The 25,947-nt window shown below is 46.7% G+C and overlaps 15 protein-coding genes across 15 annotated transcripts, besides 5 other annotated features; all 15 read left to right on the top strand.

The window, feature by feature from the left end:
• Positions 1-25,947: part of a sequence feature (sequence corresponds to BAC RPCI93-3M17) that runs on past both edges of the window.
• Tb927.4.5280 (UDP-Gal or UDP-GlcNAc-dependent glycosyltransferase, putative) lies at positions 197-1,399 on the top strand (the record flags this gene model as incomplete). Its single annotated transcript, XM_839583.1, has 1 exon — positions 197-1,399. One exon carries the CDS (start codon positions 197-199, stop codon positions 1,397-1,399), a length of 1,203 nt encoding a protein of 400 aa, XP_844676.1.
• Tb927.4.5270 (UDP-Gal or UDP-GlcNAc-dependent glycosyltransferase, putative) lies at positions 1,956-3,158 on the top strand (the record flags this gene model as incomplete). The annotated part of the gene is made up of 1 exon (XM_839582.1): positions 1,956-3,158. One exon carries the CDS (start codon positions 1,956-1,958, stop codon positions 3,156-3,158), a length of 1,203 nt encoding a protein of 400 aa, XP_844675.1.
• On the top strand, positions 3,715-4,917 carry Tb927.4.5260 (UDP-Gal or UDP-GlcNAc-dependent glycosyltransferase, putative; the record flags this gene model as incomplete). The annotated part of the gene is made up of 1 exon (XM_839581.1): positions 3,715-4,917. The coding sequence occupies one exon, from the start codon at positions 3,715-3,717 to the stop codon at positions 4,915-4,917; it is 1,203 nt and encodes a 400-aa protein (XP_844674.1).
• Tb927.4.5250 (UDP-Gal or UDP-GlcNAc-dependent glycosyltransferase, putative) lies at positions 5,474-6,676 on the top strand (the record flags this gene model as incomplete). Its single annotated transcript, XM_839580.1, has 1 exon — positions 5,474-6,676. One exon carries the CDS (start codon positions 5,474-5,476, stop codon positions 6,674-6,676), a length of 1,203 nt encoding a protein of 400 aa, XP_844673.1.
• Positions 7,233-8,381, top strand: Tb927.4.5240 (UDP-Gal or UDP-GlcNAc-dependent glycosyltransferase, putative; the record flags this gene model as incomplete). The annotated part of the gene is made up of 1 exon (XM_839579.1): positions 7,233-8,381. One exon carries the CDS (start codon positions 7,233-7,235, stop codon positions 8,379-8,381), a length of 1,149 nt encoding a protein of 382 aa, XP_844672.1.
• Positions 9,001-9,026: a microsatellite.
• Positions 10,045-10,740, top strand: Tb927.4.5230 (hypothetical protein, conserved; the record flags this gene model as incomplete). The annotated part of the gene is made up of 1 exon (XM_839578.1): positions 10,045-10,740. The coding sequence occupies one exon, from the start codon at positions 10,045-10,047 to the stop codon at positions 10,738-10,740; it is 696 nt and encodes a 231-aa protein (XP_844671.1).
• Positions 10,837-10,868: a microsatellite.
• Positions 10,990-11,023: a microsatellite.
• On the top strand, positions 11,190-12,152 carry Tb927.4.5220 (hypothetical protein; the record flags this gene model as incomplete). Its single annotated transcript, XM_839577.1, has 1 exon — positions 11,190-12,152. One exon carries the CDS (start codon positions 11,190-11,192, stop codon positions 12,150-12,152), a length of 963 nt encoding a protein of 320 aa, XP_844670.1.
• Positions 12,298-12,317: a microsatellite.
• Positions 12,800-13,054, top strand: Tb927.4.5210 (hypothetical protein, conserved; the record flags this gene model as incomplete). Its single annotated transcript, XM_839576.1, has 1 exon — positions 12,800-13,054. The coding sequence occupies one exon, from the start codon at positions 12,800-12,802 to the stop codon at positions 13,052-13,054; it is 255 nt and encodes an 84-aa protein (XP_844669.1).
• On the top strand, positions 13,353-15,278 carry Tb927.4.5200 (nucleoporin (NUP54/57), putative; the record flags this gene model as incomplete). Its single annotated transcript, XM_839575.1, has 1 exon — positions 13,353-15,278. One exon carries the CDS (start codon positions 13,353-13,355, stop codon positions 15,276-15,278), a length of 1,926 nt encoding a protein of 641 aa, XP_844668.1.
• On the top strand, positions 16,551-17,000 carry Tb927.4.5190 (hypothetical protein, conserved; the record flags this gene model as incomplete). Its single annotated transcript, XM_839574.1, has 1 exon — positions 16,551-17,000. The coding sequence occupies one exon, from the start codon at positions 16,551-16,553 to the stop codon at positions 16,998-17,000; it is 450 nt and encodes a 149-aa protein (XP_844667.1).
• Positions 17,397-19,340, top strand: Tb927.4.5180 (protein kinase, putative; the record flags this gene model as incomplete). The annotated part of the gene is made up of 1 exon (XM_839573.1): positions 17,397-19,340. One exon carries the CDS (start codon positions 17,397-17,399, stop codon positions 19,338-19,340), a length of 1,944 nt encoding a protein of 647 aa, XP_844666.1.
• Tb927.4.5170 (ribosomal protein L7/L12, putative) lies at positions 20,003-20,506 on the top strand (the record flags this gene model as incomplete). Its single annotated transcript, XM_839572.1, has 1 exon — positions 20,003-20,506. The coding sequence occupies one exon, from the start codon at positions 20,003-20,005 to the stop codon at positions 20,504-20,506; it is 504 nt and encodes a 167-aa protein (XP_844665.1).
• Tb927.4.5160 (hypothetical protein, conserved) lies at positions 20,974-21,798 on the top strand (the record flags this gene model as incomplete). The annotated part of the gene is made up of 1 exon (XM_839571.1): positions 20,974-21,798. One exon carries the CDS (start codon positions 20,974-20,976, stop codon positions 21,796-21,798), a length of 825 nt encoding a protein of 274 aa, XP_844664.1.
• Tb927.4.5150 (hypothetical protein, conserved) lies at positions 22,779-23,903 on the top strand (the record flags this gene model as incomplete). The annotated part of the gene is made up of 1 exon (XM_839570.1): positions 22,779-23,903. The coding sequence occupies one exon, from the start codon at positions 22,779-22,781 to the stop codon at positions 23,901-23,903; it is 1,125 nt and encodes a 374-aa protein (XP_844663.1).
• Tb927.4.5140 (hypothetical protein, conserved) lies at positions 24,642-25,439 on the top strand (the record flags this gene model as incomplete). Its single annotated transcript, XM_839569.1, has 1 exon — positions 24,642-25,439. The coding sequence occupies one exon, from the start codon at positions 24,642-24,644 to the stop codon at positions 25,437-25,439; it is 798 nt and encodes a 265-aa protein (XP_844662.1).

Raw genomic sequence — 25,947 nt, 5'->3', positions numbered from 1 at the left:
ATATTCATGATTTCAAATGTCTCCCTCGTGGACGTATATCCTCATGCCTCATACGACCTTTATGAGTTCTTTCATAGCGGTCTACATTGAATTGTGATGAACATGAATTTGTCAGCTAATTGTGTTTCTAACAACTGCGCGAATTCTCGCATTTGCCAATTTAAATTGTTTTTCCCTCGATAACTTCTTTGTAGACATGTCACCGCTGAAGATGCGACCAACACAAGCGAGGAGGAGGCCACGTACAGCAGACATAGCAGTGATACTTCTACTTGTGATGTCACTCTTGATTATCTGCTGCAACTTACATAGAATTCATGTGGTATCTACTTTTTTAGATGAAAATCAGGCTGGAGTTTCACAACCGATAGACGAAGATGAATATTTGATGTTCGTTCCGTCTAATGTTGCTGCCGTGTGGAAGGCACAAAGATTCCTAGCCGTCCTTGGAATTCCTTCTGTGGACAACAGTGAGAGAAGCAGGCGGCGTGACTTGCAGCGACAGACATGCTGGAAGTATAGTGGCGTGGCCACACGATCAAACAACTTTAGTGGGAGTCTCCTGCCATTATATCTTCTCGCACCACATCAGTCAAACAGTTATTTGATTTCACATTCACTAAAGGAAGAGGCCGCACGTACACATGACATTATTACACTACCAACAAATGATGTCTCTCCATCCACACGGAAGAAGATTGGTGAGAATGGAAACTGGGGAATTGAGGCTGAGGTTGCGATGAGTCGGAAAACATATTTGTGGCTTCGGTTTGCTCTTTACATGTTTCCTAACGTAAGTTACATTGTGAAGGGTGATGATGACATATTTATTCGTGTTCCAAAATACCTTGCGGACCTTCGTGTAATGCCTCGTCATGGTTTGTATATGGGTCGTTACAACTACTATAACCGGATATGGCGGCGTAACCAACTTACATATGTGAACGGATATTGCATTACTCTCTCCAGGGACACTGCACAAGCCATCATTTCGTATAAACCTCTTGAGCGTCTAGTGAACATGCCCTTTTCTATGTGGGACTATTTTGACTTTCTTGATCTTGGCATGTTCTATGAAGATGTGATGGTTGGAATGATACTGAGAGAAAAGGTAGTGTACAGAAACCTAATAAGTGTGGAGATGGGTCGTTGTCACTTTCACAATGCGGGCAAGTTTGGTGTGAAGAAGAGCGTTAGGAACATGTCTGTTGTGATACACCACATACAGGAAGCCGATTACGAAATGTTAATGGACTACTTTCCTGAAGGTGTAATACCACCGGCACCCTCAAAGCTAATGTGGTTGAATAGCAATTGGGCAGCGATGCAGTGTGAATTCCGACTTGGACGGAAAAGAGAAATCCTACCTTCTTTTCCCTTTTGGCGTAAGAGGGCCTGAATTATTGAGGTTGCTTGGGAACTATGAGATCCCTCACCCTATAGTTTGTTAGGATTGTATTAGCGTCACTCCTATTCCTGAAACACTTTAGTTACTTTCTGTTTGTGTGTGTCTGTGTGTAATAACCGACGGCATACTATACCGTTCGTTGATTATTTTTCCTTGGAACTCATTTGTTGATCACATGACAGTTACGCCGTTTCGTTTCGGTCAAAACTGGGAGGTTTGGTTATGAACAGTTTTTGGGTATCGTTCGAAACCGTGATTAACGGTCCCTTTCCCCCAAATGTAACTTTTAAAATATTGCCTAGTTTGGGAGTGGATGTCCTACTTAAGTTGTAAAGTTTAATAACTGTTGAGATATTCATGATTTCAAATGTCTCCCTCGTGGACGTATATCCTCATGCCTCATACGACCTTTATGAGTTCTTTCATAGCGGTCTACATTGAATTGTGATGAACATGAATTTGTCAGCTAATTGTGTTTCTAACAACTGCGCGAATTCTCGCATTTGCCAATTTAAATTGTTTTTCCGTCGATAACTTCTTTGTAGACATGTCACCGCTGAAGATGCGACCAACACAAGCGAGGAGGAGGCCACGTACAGCAGACATAGCAGTGATACTTCTACTTGTGATGTCACTCTTGATTATCTGCTGCAACTTACATAGAATTCATGAGGTATCTACTTTTTTAGATGAAAATCAGGCTGGAGTTTCACAACCGATAGACGAAGGTGAATATTTGATGTTCGTTCCGTCTAATGTTGCTGCCGTGTGGAAGGCACAAAGGTTCCTAGCCGTCCTTGGAATTCCTTCTGTGGACAACAGTGAGAGAAGCAGGCGGCGTGACTTGCAGCGACAGACATGCTGGAAGTATAGTGGCGTGGCCACACGATCAAACAACTTTAGTGGGAGTCTCCTGCCATTATGTCTTCTCGCACCACATCAGTCAAACAGTTATTTGATTTCACACTCACTAAAGGAAGAGGCCGCACGTACACATGACATTATTACACTACCAACAAATGATGTCTCTCCATCCACACGGAAGAAGATTGGTGAGAATGGAAACTGGGGAATTGAGGCTGAGGTTGCGATGAGTCGGAAAACATATTTGTGGCTTCGGTTTGCTCTTCACATGTTTCCTAACGTAAGTTACATTGTGAAGGGTGATGATGACATATTTATTCGTGTTCCAAAATACCTTGCGGACCTTCGTGTAATGCCTCGTCATGGTTTGTATATGGGTCGTTACAACTACTATAACCGGATATGGCGGCGTAACCAACTTACATATGTGAACGGATATTGCATTACTCTCTCCAGGGACACTGCACAAGCCATCATTTCGTATAAACCTCTTGAGCGTCTAGTGAACATGCCCTTTTCTATGTGGGACTATTTTGACTTTCTTGATCTTGGCATGTTCTATGAAGATGTGATGGTTGGAATGATACTGAGAGAAAAGGTAGTGTACAGAAACCTAATAAGTGTGGAGATGGGTCGTTGTCACTTTCACAATGCGGGCAAGTTTGGTGTGAAGAAGAGCGTTAGGAACATGTCTGTTGTGATACACCACATACAGGAAGCCGATTACGAAATGTTAATGGACTACTTTCCTGAAGGTGTAATACCACCGGCACCCTCAAAGCTAATGTGGTTGAATAGCAATTGGGCAGCGATGCAGTGTGAATTCCGACTTGGACGGAAAAGAGAAATCCTACCTTCTTTTCCCTTTTGGCGTAAGAGGGCCTGAATTATTGAGGTTGCTTGGGAACTATGAGATCCCTCACCCTATAGTTTGTTAGGATTGTATTAGCGTCACTCCTATTCCTGAAACACTTTAGTTACTTTCTGTGTGTGTGTGTCTGTGTGTAATAACCGACGGCATACTATACCGTTCGTTGATTATTTTTCCTTGGAACTCATTTGTTGATCACATGACAGTTACGCCGTTTCGTTTCGGTCAAAACTGGGAGGTTTGGTTATGAACAGTTTTTGGGTATCGTTCGAAACCGTGATTAACGGTCCCTTTCCCCCAAATGTAACTTTTAAAATATTGCCTAGTTTGGGAGTGGATGTCCTACTTAAGTTGTAAAGTTTAATAACTGTTGAGATATTCATGATTTCAAATGTCTCCCTCGTGGACGTATATCCTCATGCCTCATACGACCTTTATGAGTTCTTTCATAGCGGTCTACATTGAATTGTGATGAACATGAATTTGTCAGCTAATTGTGTTTCTAACAACTGCGCGAATTCTCGCATTTGCCAATTTAAATTGTTTTTCCCTCGATAACTTCTTTGTAGACATGTCACCGCTGAAGATGCGACCAACACAAGCGAGGAGGAGGCCACGTACAGCAGACATAGCAGTGATACTTCTACTTGTGATGTCACTCTTGATTATCTGCTGCAACTTACATAGAATTCATGAGGTATCTACTTTTTTAGATGAAAATCAGGCTGGAGTTTCACAACCGATAGACGAAGGTGAATATTTGATGTTCGTTCCGTCTAATGTTGCTGCCGTGTGGAAGGCACAAAGGTTCCTAGCCGTCCTTGGAATTCCTTCTGTGGACAACAGTGAGAGAAGCAGGCGGCGTGACTTGCAGCGACAGACATGCTGGAAGTATAGTGGCGTGGCCACACGATCAAACAACTTTAGTGGGAGTCTCCTGCCATTATGTCTTCTCGCACCACATCAGTCAAACAGTTATTTGATTTCACACTCACTAAAGGAAGAGGCCGCACGTACACATGACATTATTACACTACCAACAAATGATGTCTCTCCATCCACACGGAAGAAGATTGGTGAGAATGGAAACTGGGGAATTGAGGCTGAGGTTGCGATGAGTCGGAAAACATATTTGTGGCTTCGGTTTGCTCTTCACATGTTTCCTAACGTAAGTTACATTGTGAAGGGTGATGATGACATATTTATTCGTGTTCCAAAATACCTTGCGGACCTTCGTGTAATGCCTCGTCATGGTTTGTATATGGGTCGTTACAACTACTATAACCGGATATGGCGGCGTAACCAACTTACATATGTGAACGGATATTGCATTACTCTCTCCAGGGACACTGCACAAGCCATCATTTCGTATAAACCTCTTGAGCGTCTAGTGAACATGCCCTTTTCTATGTGGGACTATTTTGACTTTCTTGATCTTGGCATGTTCTATGAAGATGTGATGGTTGGAATGATACTGAGAGAAAAGGTAGTGTACAGAAACCTAATAAGTGTGGAGATGGGTCGTTGTCACTTTCACAATGCGGGCAAGTTTGGTGTGAAGAAGAGCGTTAGGAACATGTCTGTTGTGATACACCACATACAGGAAGCCGATTACGAAATGTTAATGGACTACTTTCCTGAAGGTGTAATACCACCGGCACCCTCAAAGCTAATGTGGTTGAATAGCAATTGGGCGGCGATGCAGTGTGAATTCCGACTTGGACGGAAAAGAGAAATCCTACCTTCTTTTCCCTTTTGGCGTAAGAGGGCCTGAATTATTGAGGTTGCTTGGGAACTATGAGATCCCTCACCCTATAGTTTGTTAGGATTGTATTAGCGTCACTCCTATTCCTGAAACACTTTAGTTACTTTCTGTGTGTGTGTGTCTGTGTGTAATAACCGACGGCATACTATACCGTTCGTTGATTATTTTTCCTTGGAACTCATTTGTTGATCACATGACAGTTACGCCGTTTCGTTTCGGTCAAAACTGGGAGGTTTGGTTATGAACAGTTTTTGGGTATCGTTCGAAACCGTGATTAACGGTCCCTTTCCCCCAAATGTAACTTTTAAAATATTGCCTAGTTTGGGAGTGGATGTCCTACTTAAGTTGTAAAGTTTAATAACTGTTGAGATATTCATGATTTCAAATGTCTCCCTCGTGGACGTATATCCTCATGCCTCATACGACCTTTATGAGTTCTTTCATAGCGGTCTACATTGAATTGTGATGAACATGAATTTGTCAGCTAATTGTGTTTCTAACAACTGCGCGAATTCTCGCATTTGCCAATTTAAATTGTTTTTCCCTCGATAACTTCTTTGTAGACATGTCACCGCTGAAGATGCGACCAACACAAGCGAGGAGGAGGCCACGTACAGCAGACATAGCAGTGATACTTCTACTTGTGATGTCACTCTTGATTATCTGCTGCAACTTACATAGAATTCATGTGGTATCTACTTTTTTAGATGAAAATCAGGCTGGAGTTTCACAACCGATAGACGAAGATGAATATTTGATGTTCGTTCCGTCTAATGTTGCTGCCGTGTGGAAGGCACAAAGATTCCTAGCCGTCCTTGGAATTCCTTCTGTGGACAACAGTGAGAGAAGCAGGCGGCGTGACTTGCAGCGACAGACATGCTGGAAGTATAGTGGCGTGGCCACACGATCAAACAACTTTAGTGGGAGTCTCCTGCCATTATATCTTCTCGCACCACATCAGTCAAACAGTTATTTGATTTCACACTCACTAAAGGAAGAGGCCGCACGTACACATGACATTATTACACTACCAACAAATGATGTCTCTCCATCCACACGGAAGAAGATTGGTGAGAATGGAAACTGGGGAATTGAGGCTGAGGTTGCGATGAGTCGGAAAACATATTTGTGGCTTCGGTTTGCTCTTCACATGTTTCCTAACGTAAGTTACATTGTGAAGGGTGATGATGACATATTTATTCGTGTTCCAAAATACCTTGCGGACCTTCGTGTAATGCCTCGTCATGGTTTGTATATGGGTCGTTACAACTACTATAACCGGATATGGCGGCGTAACCAACTTACATATGTGAACGGATATTGCATTACTCTCTCCAGGGACACTGCACAAGCCATCATCTCGTATAAACCTCTTGAGCGTCTAGTGAACATGCCCTTTTCTATGTGGGACTATTTTGACTTTCTTGATCTTGGCATGTTCTATGAAGATGTGATGGTTGGAATGATACTGAGAGAAAAGGTAGTGTACAGAAACCTAATAAGTGTGGAGATGGGTCGTTGTCACTTTCACAATGCGGGCAAGTTTGGTGTGAAGAAGAGCGTTAGGAACATGTCTGTTGTGATACACCACATACAGGAAGCCGATTACGAAATGTTAATGGACTACTTTCCTGAAGGTGTAATACCACCGGCACCCTCAAAGCTAATGTGGTTGAATAGCAATTGGGCGGCGATGCAGTGTGAATTCCGACTTGGACGGAAAAGAGAAATCCTACCTTCTTTTCCCTTTTGGCGTAAGAGGGCCTGAATTATTGAGGTTGCTTGGGAACTATGAGATCCCTCACCCTATAGTTTGTTAGGATTGTATTAGCGTCACTCCTATTCCTGAAACACTTTAGTTACTTTCTGTGTGTGTGTGTCTGTGTGTAATAACCGACGGCATACTATACCGTTCGTTGATTATTTTTCCTTGGAACTCATTTGTTGATCACATGACAGTTACGCCGTTTCGTTTCGGTCAAAACTGGGAGGTTTGGTTATGAACAGTTTTTGGGTATCGTTCGAAACCGTGATTAACGGTCCCTTTCCCCCAAATGTAACTTTTAAAATATTGCCTAGTTTGGGAGTGGATGTCCTACTTAAGTTGTAAAGTTTAATAACTGTTGAGATATTCATGATTTCAAATGTCTCCCTCGTGGACGTATATCCTCATGCCTCATACGACCTTTATGAGTTCTTTCATAGCGGTCTACATTGAATTGTGATGAACATGAATTTGTCAGCTAATTGTGTTGCTAACGACTGCGCGAATTCTCGCATTTGCCAATTTAAATTGTTTTTCCCTCGATAACTTCTTTGTAGACATGTCACCGCTGAAGATGCGACCAACACAAGCGAGGAGGAGGCCACGTACAGCAGACATAGCAGTGATACTTCTACTTGTGATGTCACTCTTGATTATCTGCTGCAACTTACATAGAATTCATGTGGTATCTACTTTTTTAGATGAAAATCAGGCTGGAGTTTCACAACCGATAGACGAGGATGAATATTTGATGTTCGTTCCGTCTAATGTTGCTGCCGTGTGGAAGGCACAAAGATTCCTAGCCGTCCTTGGAATTCCTTCTGTGGACAACAGTGAGAGAAGCAGGCGGCGTGACTTGCAGCGACAGACATGCTGGAAGTATAGTGGCGTGGCCACACGATCAAACAACTTTAGTGGGAGTCTCCTGCCATTATATCTTCTCGCACCACATCAGTCAAACAGTTATTTGATTTCACACTCACTAAAGGAAGAGGCCGCACGTACACATGACATTATTACACTACCAACAAATGATGTCTCTCCATCCACACGGAAGAAGATTGGTGAGAATGGAAACTGGGGAATTGAGGCTGAGGTTGCGATGAGCCGGAAAACATATTTGTGGCTTCGATTTGCTCTTCACATGTTTCCTAACGTAAGTTACATTGTGAAGGGTGATGATGACATATTTATTCGTGTTCCAAAATACCTTGCGGACCTTCGTGTAATGCCTCGTCATGGTTTGTATATGGGTCGTTACAACTACTATAACCGGATATGGCGGCGTAACCAACTTACATATGTGAACGGATATTGCATTACTCTCTCCAGGGACACTGCACAAGCCATCATTTCGTATAAACCTCTTGAGCGTCTAGTGAACATGCCCTTTTCTATGTGGGACTATTTTGACTTTCTTGATCTTGGCATGTTCTATGAAGATGTGATGGTTGGAATGATACTGAGAGAAAAGGTAGTGTACAGAAACCTAATAAGTGTGGATACGAAAGCGTGCCGGTTTCACAATGCGGGTCCTGGTAGCGTTAGAAAATACATTTCAAATAAATCTGTTGTGATACACCATGTTAGTGAGGAACATTACAATGAGTTGTTCGATATCTTTCCTGTTGGGGAAGGAGGAGATAAACCGTCGGCGGTTCGATGGTTGTATCCCGGTAGCGGCACGCTACCTTGTTTTCAGCATTGATTTGTGATGATTACATTTGTTTTTATTTTTTAACTAACCCATGTAATGGGCTGTTTTTGTTTTATTTTTTTTGGGGGGGGTCATTAGTGAATTGTACGCTTTTCTGTGTACTTACGATCGGTTGTCTTGCCACTTCCTTTATTTTTTTAACGTTTTGGTGCGCCACGGAGCGGATACGAGTTTTCTTGATGGTTGTATTACTTATTTATTTTTTTTTTGCACACATTTGTGCTGGAGCGGTAGTATAATTATGTTTCCTACACTTGGCTTAATTCAGAAAGTGTTTCTCTTAGATATCCCTTGCTGCTTTTTTTAAAAATTTTTACACTGCTGCAATCTGTAGTGGCTCCATACTTTTTTGTTCCCTTGTTCTTTTCATTTTGTTTTTGTCGTTGGAGGAAGAGCGCCCGTATGATGTAGAAGAAACCATCTGATTTATGATGCTTTCCGATGTTGATGTCTACCGAACTTGTGGGTAATATTTGTGGCTGCGCCATTCGGTTACACGAGATGGTGTTGATATATATTTGATGGTAACGTACGTGATTGTTTTATGTGATGAGTGCGGAGTAATGTAAACTTGAGAGCGGAACTTTATGAGTAACCAGAAGCAAAAAGAATATATATATATATATATATATATATTTCCCCTCTGTTGTGTATTGCTATTATATTTCTAATGCGTTTGCTTTGTTATTAACTACCTGTGAAACGCCTATAGTCTCCATGATCTTTCTTTTTCTGCATGTGCGGTTGCGTTAGTTTGAAGCATGTGTGCGCACGTGTGTGGAAGAGTCAGAGACGATTGACATCTTGTGGCTGAATCAACAGATATACTTCAATGACAGTTGGTGCCGGTAGGAGGTTTAGTAATGATGAGTTAGTTTCTTCATACAACCCTTTTGATGGCTCGTGGCATCGCATGCAGTGCAATGTGAATTCTCTTCGGTGAAGGATTCCTTTGATTATTATTTTATGTGTGTGATCGTTGGTGAAAGTACGCAAACAGTCGGTAGGAGTTTAAAGGGAATTAATCACTCTGTAGACGTGTCCTAAGGCATACACCTCTGGTATATTACGGACCAAACGACCCACCTCGGCCCCCACACACACACAAAAAAAAATGTGTGCTTAAATGTAGCGACGTATCCATTACCGTTGTTCTCTGTTTATTTCCTTTATGCTGCCACACCTCAAGGTGCTTTACAGGAAGGAAACAACGCGGCATGTAAACGTTCTTCGCATATATGAGGTGAACCCTAAGCGTTTCTTCTCGCTGTTGTGGAGACGCCATGTGATGCCCGCACGGTTGCCGCCAACAGTTTTTTTTGTTTTTTCTTGAATCGTATTATTTTTTATTCAAGCATCGTACACTCAATGTGAAAGGGGGCGTGCCGGCGGTATGAACTTGAAGTCACGCGTGTATATATTCGTAATCTTCCTTGCGTATTTTTTTTCTTTTTAGTATTAGTCTCTGCCTCCTTTTTTTTCTGTTTTTAATATTTTATTTCACTCAAATCGATATTGTTTTTTTTTTTGCTTTTTCAACGTAACTATTACATATTTGAAACCCTCTGTTAAGATAGTTATCGTCTCTGCACCTTGTCAACAGTGTGGGAAGGGGACCTTTGCAGAGGAAAGAGTAGACGAGAGGAACCAACGAATGCCGATACCCCCGAATAACGGTCGGGAGGGTTTGCGCCAACGCTTTTCAGAAGCGGCAAAAAGTGTGTCTGAGTTGTACCGTGATGCGACTTATTCATATGACGCTGGGTATCGCGATGCACTTTTGTTGGTACAGCGCTATGCCCTTATTGCCGCACGTGAGGAAGTCACCTCATATAACCTCTTTGGTCCCAACAACAGAGACAATAATGTTGACGGTGGTAGAAATCGTGACTTTGTTGGTGGAGGTGGCGGTTTCAGTAACCGCACGAACATTAGCGACTTCAGCACCTCTGAAGTTCCGTCAGTTACCTCCTCCATGCGCTGGGTAACGCAGTCGTCACAATTATTGGACGTCAAGCAGCTCCTCTGGTTCATACATGATACACTGAAGCGTCATGATGCTCTCAACAGCGCCTCACGCAGTTTGAACCGGAGGCGGAAGCGCTCAAACGGTTCACCAAACAACAGAAGTAATGCTGCCAATACAGAAGGTAGCGAGAATGACAACAGTGGAGGCCACCGAGGCAACGTACGGGATGACGTTGACAATTATGGCCGCGGGTTACCGGTTCGACGGCTCTGTTCTCCACGCCGCCATTCGGAGGACAGAAATGAGTTACTGTTGCTAGGGGAAGTGCGTGTGGCAGCACCATCAGATGTTGATTCCATATTCTCGGAAGATGACGTGTAGTGATAAGATGTGGTGTGCTCACATCTCTGTGCACCTATTACTTATTCATTCTTCCTTTTGTTCGAGAGTTTGCAGTGGAAAAAACATCTGTTTATGATATATATATATATATATATATAAGTACATATTTGTTTACGTTTCTTTTCTCCTCCATATATTGCACGCACTCGTGTTGGAGTCACATCGATGTGTCCCATACCGTCAGTCACGTGTAATTGATTTATTTAATATATGGATTGGTGTTTTTCAATTACTATTATTATTATTACTTTTACTACTATTACTTTTCTTTGGTTTTGCTCTTTTTTCGTCTTCTGCCCCTCTTCACGCATCGACATCCGTTCCCAGAGACTCACTGAGGTGTAAGTGGGCAACCGTCTCGGCACAGGAAACAAAAAAAAGAAAAAGGGGAAGGGGGTAAGGGGAAAAGGAAAACACGACGGAGTGTTATGTTTCCCAATGCACACTACCCAGTGGCACGAACTCCACACATACGGGAAGGGTACAGTGGTGGGTATCAACGAGCGAACAAACACACACGCAATTGGAACACATCTTATACACGTCACCCCCGCCGTACCTACGACCGTGATCCACCACCATATACGGCAACGGATGTGCCATCGGTAACGGGAAGTTATGGCCTCAATGAAAATTTCATTGTCGTTGCAGCACCACCAAACGACGTCAACTGCGAATCTGTTATCACTAACACACATGGAAACGCTGCTAAACAGAATGGCAGCTCACGGGCTACGGTTGAAACCGGTGTTGATACTAATGCCTGCACCGGTTCCATTAGTGAAAAAAGTGAGGGTACCAGAGCTGTGACGTCTAGGGCCGAGATTGACAAAGGTGTGGATACTAGTGAAAAGGAGAAGTACAAAGATCTGCAGAAGCTTCTACGGCGTATTATTGACCTGGAGTTCAGCGAACGGTGCACGCAGCGCTCTATTACTGTGGTCACCACTATATGCGACACGCTATGTGTGAATCCTGTGGCCGTTGTGAAAGTAATGGAGGTGATGGACCAGTGCTTCAATGAATCCGTGCAGAACCAGCAGCCTCAGCTTCTAATGCACTATTGGTACATTGTGGATGCGGTGTTAAAGCAGTTCAACGACAAACCTCCCTTGTTAAAAGCAGCATTGGTCGCAATACCACACTTCGTCCAGAAGTACTTGCCGTGGCGTGGCAGCAACCTTGCCAGTCAGTCGTGGAGCAACCTTCAGTCTTACAAATCCGCGTATGAAGACATGCTCGACACCTGGAAAGTTTTCTTGGAAAAACAGACGCATCAGGAAATAATGAATCTATGGAGGGAGGGCGTGAAGGATCAACCTACAGATGATACGAAGAGCGAGGTCGGAGGTAGCGGCTTGGCGAGGGACGCGGCGATCAACACAGGGTAACTTTCCGCCGTTTGAGACGCTCAAATGGTTTCTGAACCCCTGATCTTTCGGTCTCTTACTGTCATTGATAAGGGGAAGGAAATACAAGCGAAGATTTCTGAAAAGTGGTAAAGCTGGGGAATATACCGGGGAGGGGCCAACAGACATATATATATATATATATATTTAGGTTTTTTTTCTATACGAGGGGGGGACGCACGTGCGTGCTTAGCTTCGGAGTGTAAACTGATGTCGGAAGAAATGAGATAATTTGGTCACCACACGGTGGGTAATTTTTAGGGGATGCGGAGAATATTTTAGAGTTTCCTCGAAATCTTCAGATTATTGTTCACTGCATTGTGTTTAAGTATGTGTTCATCGCATATTTGTTGAAGAACACATCTGCGCGAGGGCGCCTCTTGGTGCTATTCGTTTACTCCCTACTCTCCTCCACACTCCCACTCCCACTCCTGCCTTAGCGACCCCTCCCCCAGTTTCTAAACCACTGATATTTCGGACAAATCAACCCTTATCCTTTCTTTGCGGAAGAAATTTTTCAAAGCGGCTCCAAAAAGTAGACCCGAGTCCTTCCTTTTTCTGGACTCTTCCGTGTGCTGTTAGCGGTGCTCGTATACCCACTTCGTGTTCGGTACCAAAATAGAGAGAAAATGAGTGACTCTGTTCGCAAGAAGGAATTTTTCGACTACGAGAGCCGCGTGCGGATTGAGAAGCACGCACAACAACTTAACACCAACAACAAGCAGTACATCTCTAGACATCCCGAGATAACATTGGTCCTACACGACATACTGCAACACCTGCTCATTCACAAGCCTGAGGATCCCCTCGCGGCCATACAGGAATATGCCATTGACCGCCAGCCACCGGCGCGTAGAGCGCAGCTTCTGAAAAAGGAAGAGTGAGCGCGAAGCAAGGAAAGGCCACTTTAGTGTCGTATGACAGCCCGACTCCTGGATACAAGAGCTGATAAAAAGACGGCGGGAGGAAAGCGACGACTGCGATGTTACCTATGTTCGAAATTTGTGAATTTTGCTGTTCTCAGTTGGCATGAAAGTTGTGAGGTGGCAGAAACTTGTGTTTTCCCTAGAATACTAGATCATGCGACGGATCAAATGGGTATTGCTATTATCGCTGTGAAGAACTCTTTCTCTATTGTTATTTGTATGGTTTAAAGTTAAGGAAAAAAGGAAAGGAAAGTCTATGAGTGTGCTGGGATCAGGCTTTGGTCGTGGTGCGCCTGGTGGTTTTGGCGCTCCGGCCTGCTCAACGGCAGGAGGGTTCGGTAGTGGATTCAACACCGCCACAACTGGAGGATTTGGTGCAGGAGCCAACACCGCCACAACTGGAGGATTTGGTGCAGGAGCCAATACCGCCACAACTGGAGGATTTGGTGCAGGAGCCAACACTGTCACAACTGGAGGATTTGGTGCAGGAGCCAACACCGCCACAACTGGAGGATTTGGTGCAGGAGCCAACACTGTCACAACTGGAGGATTTGGTGCAGGAGCCAATACCGCCACAACTGGAGGATTTGGTGCAGGAGCCAACACCGCCACAACTGGAGGATTTGGTGCAGGAGCCAACACCGCCACAACTGGAGGATTTGGTGCAGGAGCCAATACCGCCACAACTGGAGGATTTGGTGCAGGAGCCAACACCGCCACAACTGGAGGATTTGGTGCAGGAGCCAACACCGCCACAACTGGAGGATTTGGTGCAGGAGCCAACACTGTCACAACTGGAGGATTTGGTGCAGGAGCCAACACCGCCACAACTGGAGGATTTGGTGCAGGAGCCAATACCGCCACAACTGGAGGATTTGGTGCAGGAGCCAACACTGTCACAACTGGAGGATTTGGTGCAGGAGCCAACACCGCCACAACTGGAGGATTTGGTGCAGGAGCCAACACTGTCACAACTGGAGGATTTGGTGCAGGAGCCAATACCGCCACAACTGGAGGATTTGGTGCAGGAGCCAACACCGCCACAACTGGAGGATTTGGTGCAGGAGCCAATACCGCCACAACTGGAGGATTTGGTGCAGGAGCCAACACCGCCACAACTGGAGGATTTGGTGCAGGAGCCAACACTGTCACAACTGGAGGATTTGGTGCAGGAGCCAATACCGCCACAACTGGAGGATTTGGTAGTGGGTTCAACACCGCCGGTGGTTTGGGATCTGGGGGGTTCGGAGCTGGTCCGAACACTGCAGGTGGGTTTGGAACCGCAAGTGTTTCATTTTTTGGTTCAACAGCGGCTGGTGCTGAGTCCCGCCCCAATGCGGTAGGCGCCTCTCAACAACAGGTTATCAATTGCCAAAGTGCCGTGGGTCGCTACCTGTTGGAAATTGATCATGCTTACAATGCCATGCATCCTAATTGCCGCTTTCGGTCCTTTCTTTACAATGTCTGTGCACCTGGGCAATCCATCATGGCGGTTGAGCGGGAACGGCTTATTTATGCGGCGGCTGGTGGCGAATGTAAGGAAGAGGACCTCCTACGGGCTCAACAGCGTAACCCCGATCCCGTCCACTTGTACCCAACGAGAGTGCACTTCATGCAGGAGCTGAAGAACCGCGTAGAGAAGCAGAAAGAGATACTGGAAGCGATGTCAAGGCATGTGGATTCGCTTGCAACGAAAGCTGACCACTTCCGTGAACTTGATGAAGCTAATGCAGCGCAGTATCGTGAACTGCAGCAGGAGCAAGCAATGCTTCAGCGCCGTTGGTACTCGTTGTTAATGAAGGTAGAGACTCTGCGACAGTTGGGTCTGCCACTTGCAGAAGAAAGTCGCATGGGCGGCATAGCTAGTACCCTTAGTGCCCAACTCTCGGCACCAGGTATGTACAAGACGGCGTTGACAGAATTGCAGCCGTTCCTGGACGCGGAGTCTTCAACTATCACATCTTTCCTTCGCAGGAATTCGGTGGGTGGATCAGAGGGCGCCATTTGCACACCTTCAGAAGGTGTTGGTACCCTGCGGAATAACCGTGTAGATCAGGCCCTGTTGAGGGACTGGGCGCGATTTGCAGAGCGCATACAACAGTGTGTGGAGGGTCTAAGCGAATTGTTGGAACGTGATGCAGCAGATATGCGGGCCATCTACCAACGCGTCGCTTCCTCCTGAGAGGTGGTGATAGAGAAGGCGAATACGGTGGCATGCGTGTGAAGGCATCCTCCCCTTTTTTGTGTGTGGTGGTGCGCATTAATATCCATATTGCCCCCTTCTCATCTGTTCTAGGGTGGTTCTGTTGGTGCCTCAGTTTCCAAATGGTCTAAACTGTTGTAGCACTATTTCCCACAATTGGCTCTTCTTGTTTGTCCCTTTCTCTTACGTATTTTTTGAAGAACTAAACACAGATATGCCTCCCACCTTGTGAAACTTCAAGTTCTTGGATGCACGGTTTCTGGTGACTTCCTTCTGCAACGTGGAGGCGGTGTGCTGCTGTCACCATAAATGTTCGGTTTTGATCAGGAACGCCATGAGGTCTCGTGCGAAGCGTTGGCTGTAGAAGCAACAGTGAACGCGTGCCGTGGGAGTTCGTCAAAAGCAATTATCACACTCTACATGAAACTCCTGCAACTTCGGGGTGTATTGATTACTACTAATAGCGAAGACGAAGGGAACACGTGTAGATTTCCTTGAGGCAATTGTGGTGTGCGTGTGTGTGGTTATTGTCACCACTTTGTAGTGATCACCAGATGTTTAGTTCAGAGGATGCACCTTCACAAGAACGAGTTCCTCTACGTGTAATTTTCGGTTTCAGAGTCATAGCCCCTTTTACGTCCATTGGACAACGGGATGTAGAGCGGTGCGCTCCAACAACAAACATCAGGGCCGTTTCTGTGTCCATTGATGCTGGGTTGTAGGAAGTGCAACACCAGCGGATATTTGGGTTTGCGTTCCTTCTGCTGGGGAAAGGGCCAAACCTCTTGCCCTCATCCGGTATAAAAATTTGTCTTTCGCGAACGTGCCCGGGTCAATGGAGGCAAGAGCATATGCATGGGTCTGCCAAAGATGAATATCATGCTGCCCTTCAAGTATGACAACATCAGTTGGAACTGAACCTCATTGCTTGCTATCCGTGTGCTATCCAGGTGGTACTTTCACTGTTGCTAATATGATTGTTCATGCATTACTTCCGTTCCCTGATACTTCGTTTTTCACTTGATTTCGGGCCTCGACACTTTGTTAAGTTTGTTTGCTACTTGTACCGGGTCACTTTTTTTTCCTGCTGAGTCTGGGGGAGGTGTCCCGGAGAGAGAAAGTATATCTTTTGCTTCAGACAAATTTTATTTTCTCTTAGCACCGGAGGAGGGAGTCAGCAGCTGTTGGGTGGCGCATCAGATACGCATAAGAAAGAAAGGTAGAGGCAAAATATATAATAAGCAACGAGCTATGACAAAAAGACATAGCGGACGCGGAGTGGAGACTTCACCGGATCTTGCCTTCATAAAGCGCGGGCACCTAAACATGCTTATCCATACCAAAGATGGGGAACGGCGCCTTGTTCCAGTCGACTCTTTAGCGTTTATCGACGACCCTCAATTGGTGCGGGGCCGGACGATGGATCGGGTGAACTTCAACAATGAATGTGTCTTCAAGGTTACTCTAGAGTTCACGGAACCTATCCCATGTATGGAAGAGATAGCAGTGCGGGAGATGACAGACTGGGTATTGTGTTCCTGCAAGGGGAATTACTCCTTTTATTCCCCGGTAGAGAAACTGTTGGTTCTGCAGAACTGTATGGTGTGTGTGCAGAGTAACGTTTTACCACTGGTGGACCCGTTCATCCTTGTATTATTTTACGATGAGGGGAGCTGGGTGGTGGAGCGTGTGCTAAAGTAATTAAACGACCACGACATGATTTATGATTTCCCTTATCCCCCGTCTCCAGATAGGAGAAGGACCTTTCTATCCACAGGATAGGCAAACGCTCTGACGGAGTATATAGGTCTGTTAGTCAATTGCACAGAAGGTTTTTTATCGTTTTACTATAATACGACTTATTTTTTTTTCCACCGAACATACCTTTTCCCATAGTTTACACTTGTGCAAAAATACATATATCATCGACAACTAAATCTGTAGCTGATGTAACCAGGGTAAACTGCTTTACCTCTGTTACAACCCCATCTGCATTTATTTTTGTGCTGTATTCGTGGTTCTGCACTACTCTTCTGATTCTTCGTAGCTTTTCCTTTACGTCATAACACACAGGTGTGTGACGACCGATCAACAAACATGAAAAACATTGAGGTTAACCCCCAACGCAAGCGGTCACGCGAGGCGCCTCCGGGTGCCGAAGCCGCGGAGTCAGTCGAAGAGCAGCGACTGAGTGAGTCGTACTGGGAGTCGAAAGGTGCGAGATCCAACTCAGCATCGAGGTTATCTCCTGAGATCCCAGGTGACAGCGCGTGCATGTACGAATATGTGAGTGGTCCAACTGCTGTTAGCATCAGCGGTGGCAACAGCGGAAACAGTCCCGGAGGCACTCACCCGTCTGAACGTAAATTAAAGCAGGCGACGCTACCTTCATATGGATTGGTGAACGACACTGCGGTATTCCGCAAAGAGCTCGCTGACAGAGACGCGCAGATCGATGAGCTTCGCGAGAAACTGGCAGCCGTGGAGACGCGGATGTCCGAAAGGGAGACAACTCTTATCAACACGCAGGCACAACTACAGGAGGTAATGGACCGTAATAACCGCTACCAGGTTGTTCTTCGTCAGGAAATGTTGCGAGCGGCCCGTCAAGGGAGATGCGATGCCAGACGTGCCTTACATTTGAAGCATTTTGAGCTTGGACAGATAGCAGTGTGGCATAGTAACGGGCGCGAAGTGTGGGTCGAGGGCAACAAGATGAGGCAGCTCACCATGCAGCTTGAGGAGCTTAGTGTACGCCGTGATGAAGTGGAGGAGCTCAAAAAAACGGCTGAAAGGCGGGCGCGGCAGATACTGAGGAGCAACGACGAGGACTCGATGGCACCGGAAGTTCAAGCGGCACTGATGGAGGCGCAGGAGGCAGCTCTGCTGTACACCGCAGAGTTTGCAGCCTTGGGTAGCGCCATCCAGTCGCTAAAACAGCAGCAACAAGACTTAAATCACGAGAAAAAAGTGTTTCTTAAGGAGATCCGTCGCGTAAATGACGAAGATGCCTCTGCCTTCGTGGCTGTGCCAGCTCTCGGTCACAATGGTCGATATGTAATGATGCATCTGCTCGGCAAAGGAGGCTTCTCTGAGGTGTGGAAAGCCTTTGACTTGCAGGAGGCGCGGTACGTTGCGTGCAAAGTCCATCGCGTACAGAGGGAATGGTCACAACAGGTGCGACAACACTACCGGGACCGTGCGGTTCGTGAGCTAAAAATTATGCGAATGCTGGAACACCCGCACCTTACACGGCTCTTCGATGCCTTCGACCACGGCACGGCAACGTTCGTATCGGTCATGGAATTTAGCGCGGGGACCGATCTTGACACGCATCTGAAGCGTTGTGGCACCCTCCGTGAGGTGGAGGCGCGGTTAATCATTATGCAAGTAGTCAGTGCGTTGCGCTATTTCGCAGCACAGGATCAGCCGGTCATCCACTACGATCTTAAGCCAGCGAATATCCTTTTCCATTCTAGTAACCAAAGCAGTTTGCTAATCAAAATAACGGACTTTGGTCTCAGTAAGCTCATCCCGAAGCGAGACGGGACAAACGACAATCCAACCATAGAACTGACGTCACAGGGGGCGGGAACATATTGGTATCTTCCGCCCGAATGCTTCGATACCACAGCAACTCCTCGGATCAGTAACAAAGTTGACGTGTGGTCGTGCGGTGTTATATTCTATCAGATGCTATTTGGTCGCCGTCCATTCGCCGAGGGCGAGTCACAGCAACAAATATGGCAAAACAAACTCATTGTTTCTTCTGCACACACCTTAACGTTTCCCGACACCCCGCGTGTCTCGCAGGAGGCAAAAGATTTAATACAAAAGTGCCTCGAATACCACCCTGCGGACCGCTACGACGTGATGCAACTCAGTCAGGACCCGTACCTGCAGCGCAATACGCGGCGGTCAGCACGTGCAGATCGAGCGCTTCCCGCAGGAGCGCAGCACTCTGCAGCGACAGCACCGGTAATGGCCCACGGGATGCCACTGACAAGTTCCGTTGAGGAGAAGTTGAGCAATCTCTCCTGAGCGGCGTGGGCATCACGTGAATTTCACCCGCGAGAAACGGCAAAGGACGAGTTGGAGAGGCCAACAGTGGTGGGTGAGGAAGAACCAAAAACGAAGGTAAACGTTCTAACAGCATCCGGATGGGAAGGTTAGAAAATATATAGTGATTAACAGGACGAGCGCCTCCGTTCTCCTTCCGTGCCATGCATTTCCGGCCTTCACCTTGGCAACTGCACATCTTTGGGGTACTTTGAAGGGGCGTCGTCCTTACACATTGTTTGTTTTTGAGTGGCTAGTGGTATGCTCACGGCTATTGGTGCTTAGCCGTTTGCTACCCTCCATTTTCACTGTCCACAAGTTCAGTACGCACGTGGGGGTGTAAAGTTCGCTGATGCCTAGAATTTAAAAAATTATTTTATGTTATTTCACTTCCTCCAAGTATTTTTTGTGTCCTACCTTTTCTGGAAGGGATGCTGTGTCGTTTTCAAATTCTACTCCCACTCATGTGACCTGCACCACTGTATGAAGGCTTAGCTGACTGTCGGATGCGGCGATTTCACTCCATCTTGTTTCCAATGAGGGGAGTTTCGGGTAATTTGCGCGTCACCAACGGAATCCCGTGCGTGTGTCGCTCATTTAGCATTGGTGTTCCCAGTGGTGTTACCCCTCGGGGTACGGCGTTGATGCCGCTTCGGGAGAGTGCTGAAACTGTTGAAGCTATAGCTGATGCTTACGTCAACATGGACTTGCAAACAATGCGCAAATTTCATGACCTAGTATCCAACAGCATGCCGTGGCCACCCGGCACCGCTCCCGTGTCGTGTGAAGAAATGATGCTTCAGGGATTGGCACCCGGCACGTGCGGAGGCGGACGGGTCGTTGGGGCTACTCCAACAGTTCCTGACGCTGCTGATGGTTCTGCCGGTAATGGTTCCACTGCCGATGCCACGGTTGTAAAGAAAGTCGTAGAGAAAGCCACTGTGGATGTTAGCCTAAAGGGATACCCCGCAGGAAGCAAGGTAAAACTTATTAAGGAGCTGCGGGCGGTAACAGGTTTGGCTTTACAGGAGGCAAAGGCGGCTGTCGAGCGGTGTCCAGGGATGGTAGCCACGGCTTTACCCCGGGGAGATGCCGAAAAACTGAAGGTGTTGCTGGAAGGCCACGGTGCCGAAGTTGAACTGTTGTGAATAGAAAGGGGGGAGCAACGTATGAAGCTTTGAGTGCCAGGAGGACGGTAACGAAACGGACTTTGAGTGCAACCAAGCATGACCTGGTTATAGTTATGATGGGGGACTGCCCATTGTTTAAGGCACCCCCCCTTTCGTACGCTTTTTGGTAATGTTTTCCCTTTCCTTCTAACCTGTTACTTTTGCCCTTGGTAGTAGGTGGGGGTTTGTGTTGTCACAACGGAAGACTAGGCGGTCGGACGTTGCTACGAAGTGTAAGTGCAGGAAAGCGAATTGAGGATTTTCAAAGAAAAAAATACAAAGGAAAGCAGCACCAGTACTCTCAGTCTTGGCTGTAGGGTGCACAGATACAAGCACAAAGCTGTCACACCACACGAAAGGTGGAGAGGCAGTTAGTGCAATCCTGTGCACACACATAAACGGACGGAGGGCTTTCGCCACAGACTGCATAACAAAAGATACGACATATGGAACTTTCGTTCGCCTTTCTACTGTCAACTGTTGTGCTCATAGTGTTCTATGCGGTGGATTTTTTCTTTGCGCGGCTCCTCAACGTACTCAAGCAAGACCATCTCGAGTTGGATGAGTGCTCCCCAGAAGAGTCACCCGATTTGGATCCCGTGCTCGTTGTGAGCTCACTGCAACAGACAGCAGTGGAAATGTTAGAATACCAACGGCGGCGCTTTCGCATGGATGAAGGAAAAGGTTCGTCAGTGACTCCAGAAATCGACCCTGCGCCGCCGACTACAGTAGACGTCGGCTGCCTGTCGATAGCGGCCTCACCTCGTCGTTCAGAAAATGTGGTGCACGTTGTGGTGATTATATGTGGTTTGGTTGGCCCTTTCGCTACTGTTTGCCAGGCGCTTTTTCCAAATGCATTTGGCTGGTGCCGCTTCAACTTCCCTTATTTCGTACAGTACATTGGAGCCTTCTCAGGTGTTGCCTCCGTCTCCGTATACACCGGGCGGGTGTGGCATTGCTCCTCCTACAGTGAAGTCAGTCGCAAGCAGTGGCTGGAGCTCATGTGGTTTCGTCTCGATTTCATGTGTCTGACGGCTGTTGCGGCGTTTCTTGGTGCTGGTTCGTGGGTGGTGACCATTTGTTTACTTGCTGTTGGGTTTTACTTAGCGCACCGTGTGATGCGCATTGAAAAGCGCATAGAGGCGCTACAACTGGAAACACAGTTGGTTCGTGGAGAAATTGATGTTGATCGTGTGTTTGCGCCGGGAACTGCTGAAGCAGCCAGGGCACTTGGCACATCTGACAGACATGGGTATGATGCACTTGCCTAAATCAAAGGACTTGCGGACATGCAGCGGGGAAAGGAAGAGAAAAAGAAGCGCCAGCGGTACAAGAGTAAACAGGAAACGGGAGCAAGGGTTGGCTGCTAACATGCTTACAGTTACGGGTAAGGAACAAGGAATGCGGAAGTATGAATGCGAATAAGTTGCGCGCACCTGTGTGTGTGTGTGTGTGCCACGAAAACATTCCGACATCATCCCCCCACGTGCACAGTATATGCACGGTTTCCCTTCCCTACCACAACTCTACTGTTTAATTGGTGTGCCATCCGATTTTTTGAGGGTTGGAGAGGGGATAAGGACAAACATGGGAGTGATGCTTCATATGCCTGACAATGGAAGAATGATGGGGAGAAGAAAGGTAAGAGTCAACAAAAAGACTTGGCTTTGGCGCAGACTACCGCACGACAAAAGCAAAGCCCTTTACTCTGGGTGTGAAGAGGGCATTGTTTGCTCGTGTTTGTGTTTTTGTGCGTCTTTTTACGCTTACATTTTATGGCCTTCTCATTCCCTGATGACGCCGCTGTCGTTTCACAGTTGTGATTGTGAATCCAGCGAAGTGAGGGAAAGAACAAAGACTGGAGTGGAGTGGGTATAATACTGTTCGTAATAAAAACAAATGTATGATGTCCATTTTCTTTAACCCTTCCTAGATGTAACTCTCTTCACACTTATTATTTTCTTCCATTGTCTTTCTCCACACCCTACGGCTGGTAATCAAACAGCCCGTCAAGCTCATTCTCAGGTAGGCCGACGGGCGCGTTCTTCACTTTGCAGCTCCCTGCTGCACTTGCGTCGAGTCGTCATATCTCGGTGCGTAAAAAAAAAAAGAATAAATATCGGTAATACTGCCGGTGGTCGCGGCGCCACCATCATCGCATCAGAAGTTCAAACGTGAGAACGAATTCCCCTCCCCTTCAAAGGGCCTAAGAGGATCAGGAACGGAGGGGGTGTGAGTCGCCATATCCCCCATGTTTCGGAAGACGTTGTTGTTTCTATTTGAGAAGGATGGGCCCACGAGCATACGGCGGGCTGTGATGGCGAAAGCACGGCCCCACATAGGTTCGGGAAGCACCAGCAACGCAACTAGCAGCATAGGCGGCGGCGCCTCGACTAGCTTTATGAGAGGCGATGTCCTGCCGCGTCGTAATGGCTTCATAGGGGGTGAACCCCGCTCCATCATAGACAGAATCAGTTCCCCTAACGGTTCTGGTGCATCATCCACTTCATCACGTCGTAGCGCTTTACCGCCTTCAGAGAGGGAGGAGGGCAAAGCGAGCGGTGACGCATCGGATGACAACTATAAATTTCTCTTGAGTCACATTGACTCGAAGATCGCCGCGTTAAAGCGAAGGGTTCCGGCGGTGTTGGATCAGCGTAAGAACGCGGAAGGTAGTCAAAACCGTCGTATTCGCGACCTCTTCGAGTGTATTGAACGGCCGTGGCTTCTGTTAGCTTCCATTCCACCTCCACAACTACCAAATAAGGCCCTCGATGTGTTTGCGAAAGAATTTTACACACGTCAGAATGGAACCAGTACTAGTGGTTGGGAGGAGGACGCTATCTTTTTGTCAACTTGCAAACGTAACTGGCGTGTGCTGACGACCCTCCAGCGGAAGCCTTACGAGATCGCGGCACGGCGTAACGAGCAGACACGAAAAGAGTTAAAGAAAAAGATGAGTAACGGCTGTAGCTACTTTGAGAAGTTGTGCGAGCAGACGAAAGAATGGACAGCGGAGATGGTGCGGGACGAAATGCGAAAGGCGGTTTCCGCTAAAACGCGTAGTTCACCTGTAGTCAGTAAAAGTAGGGCTAGTTCGGTAGCCAAGAAGCCGGTGGCAAGACGGCAAGGAGCGAACAAAACAGAGCCCAAAGCTGCAGCATCAAAGAAGGAGGATAAGATTGTAGAGGTCCTGAAATTTGAACCGGTTGCGAAGAAGGAGCCTAAAGGGGCCGCTGGTCGCGCCGCGCGTGAACGGCCGCTAAAGGGACAAGTTAAAAAGACCGCTAAGGGGAAGGCACCGGTTGTAGCGAAGAAAGGAAAAACCTCCCCACGCCCTGTAGCAGCGAAACTAAAGAAAGTAAAAAAGAAATGAGGCGGCTGCTTCCGAAAGGGGTAACATAAATGTACTGTTATGCAACTCATAGAATACTGATAGAGAAGGGGGACAACAACCGACGAAACGAAACAAAGACGTGACATCGTGCTTCGCGCGTTTATGGACGGGGGGCGGAAAAGCATTCGTACCTGTTACATGCATCACGTACCTTCTTGTCATATTTCCATACATCTATTTTTCTTCTCATCGGGTAACCTAATTTATGCGAACAGAGGTGATTTATTCCAACTCGTTGTGTGCAATTCCACTTCTTCTTCATTCCATCTTTCCCTTCCATCTGGCTCGTGTATATATGTAGAAACCTTCCCCTAGACGGCATCCCGTCCGCTTAGTCATACAAGATCAAATAACTGTGCTCACCGTGACACAGGAATAGAAGCATTTACACTGCTTTTAGGTATATATACCCACATATTTTGGTAGAGCTCTGAGACACCAACACGAAAAGGGGCCAAAAGCTGGCTTTTGAGCGTATTTTAATATTGCATCCAAAAGGATTGCTTGTGGAAATCAGCCAGTGGCGGGGCGGCACATCTCTTTGGCTGCACGTCCAGGTGTTTGCGTTTCCGATTCACTTGTGTGCACTTGTTTAAATCAGTGCAAGTTTTTTCCGCGTGCTAGTGCGTTTTCTTTATTTCCAAATCGTATCCAATAGTTTTTAAAAAAAAATCAGAAAACCGTTATCGAGTTGGTTTACATTTCGTGGACGTTCTGATGGAGTTCGTTCCCCTCGAGAGTTTTGAGTTTTTGAATTCTTTGCTTCAGGGTGTGGAGGCACAAGGATGTCTCATGACGGTGCGACTGGAGGCTTTCACATGTCGTTGTACCCGCAAGAAGAAGCTGCTCGCCGCCAGTATCGCAGAATACGCGAACAAAACAACTCCACCGCTTAGACCACTGTGCAGTGCAAATGCCCCGGTTCCGCCGCTGCTGAATTTATCAGATGACAGTGCGCATGTAGTGCCTACGGAGCCCGTCGAGCCAAGTGACATCGACGATCGGTTGGTGTTTCTCGTGGCCGCGCTAAACAGCATTTATGGTGAGGACGGTTATGACTTCTCTGTTCTGACGGAGGAGGATTTTGTGCCATGTGATGAGGCCCATGTGCGGGCGGAGGTCAACAACACACTGCGCTCATTTCCCTCATCGTGCGGTCCGGCTGTAGGACAGTTTTGGGTCCGCGTAACGGAGCACGCATCTGATGCAAGTCAGGGATGTGAGTACTTCCGCTTTGCCTCGCCCAGTTGTGATCCCATGGCGTCACGGGCGCTTTTCTCACAGCATTACTTCCTTTACAACAAACGAGCGCGTCTACTTGTGTCGCTGCTTATCTTCGCTGAGGGAAATTTGTATCGTGGTGATGACGGCGCGATGGTAGAGAATAGCTTGTATTATGAAACGGATGACAACAGTACCCACTCACGACTCTGGTTTAGTAGTCCTGATGGAGCTTCAGAGGATGATGAACACGTGTTGGTAGGAAAGAATGTACATTATTATTGCCGTGCGTAAGCACCTGTACATTTGGGCCGAATGGAAGGGAGTGTATATGTGATTGATAGTGGAGCGGATTGCAGGTGCGTAAGCGTCTGGTTGCTTGCACTGTATTTGTTCTATTAAGCGAAATGAAGAAACACCAAATCTTTTCTGCTCACGTACCAATTCCGATCTCCTCTGTAGATGCGGGTTGGGTCCATAGCAAAACGGCGAAAACTCGTCACCAAGAACGGAAAGAAGGGTTTGATGGATGGTTTGGATCGCGACTTTTTCTTTTCCCCCTCCTCTGTCTGTGCGCGCCTGTGTACTATAACTGTACGACGGCATGCGCAGTTTCTTCTTTCCGTACTTCCACCGTCAGCGTTCCTTTGGGTTCTGTTTTTATTCTCACACGTACTTTCACCTTTTTTATTTTGCTTTTCTCCTCCTACTTTGCCGTGCAACGCTACTGCACGGGTTCTTTGAGGGCTATTGATACCTGTGGGTGTGCACAGTTGACCAATTTCCACATTCAAATGAGTCA

This window comes from Trypanosoma brucei, chromosome 4 (genome assembly GCF_000002445.2).
Source record: "Trypanosoma brucei brucei TREU927 chromosome 4, complete sequence".
In the NCBI taxonomy this organism is placed as follows: Eukaryota; Euglenozoa; class Kinetoplastea; order Trypanosomatida; family Trypanosomatidae; genus Trypanosoma; species Trypanosoma brucei.
The sequence above is the reverse complement of the archived record's forward strand: the minus strand, read 5'-3'. Positions and strand labels throughout refer to the sequence as shown.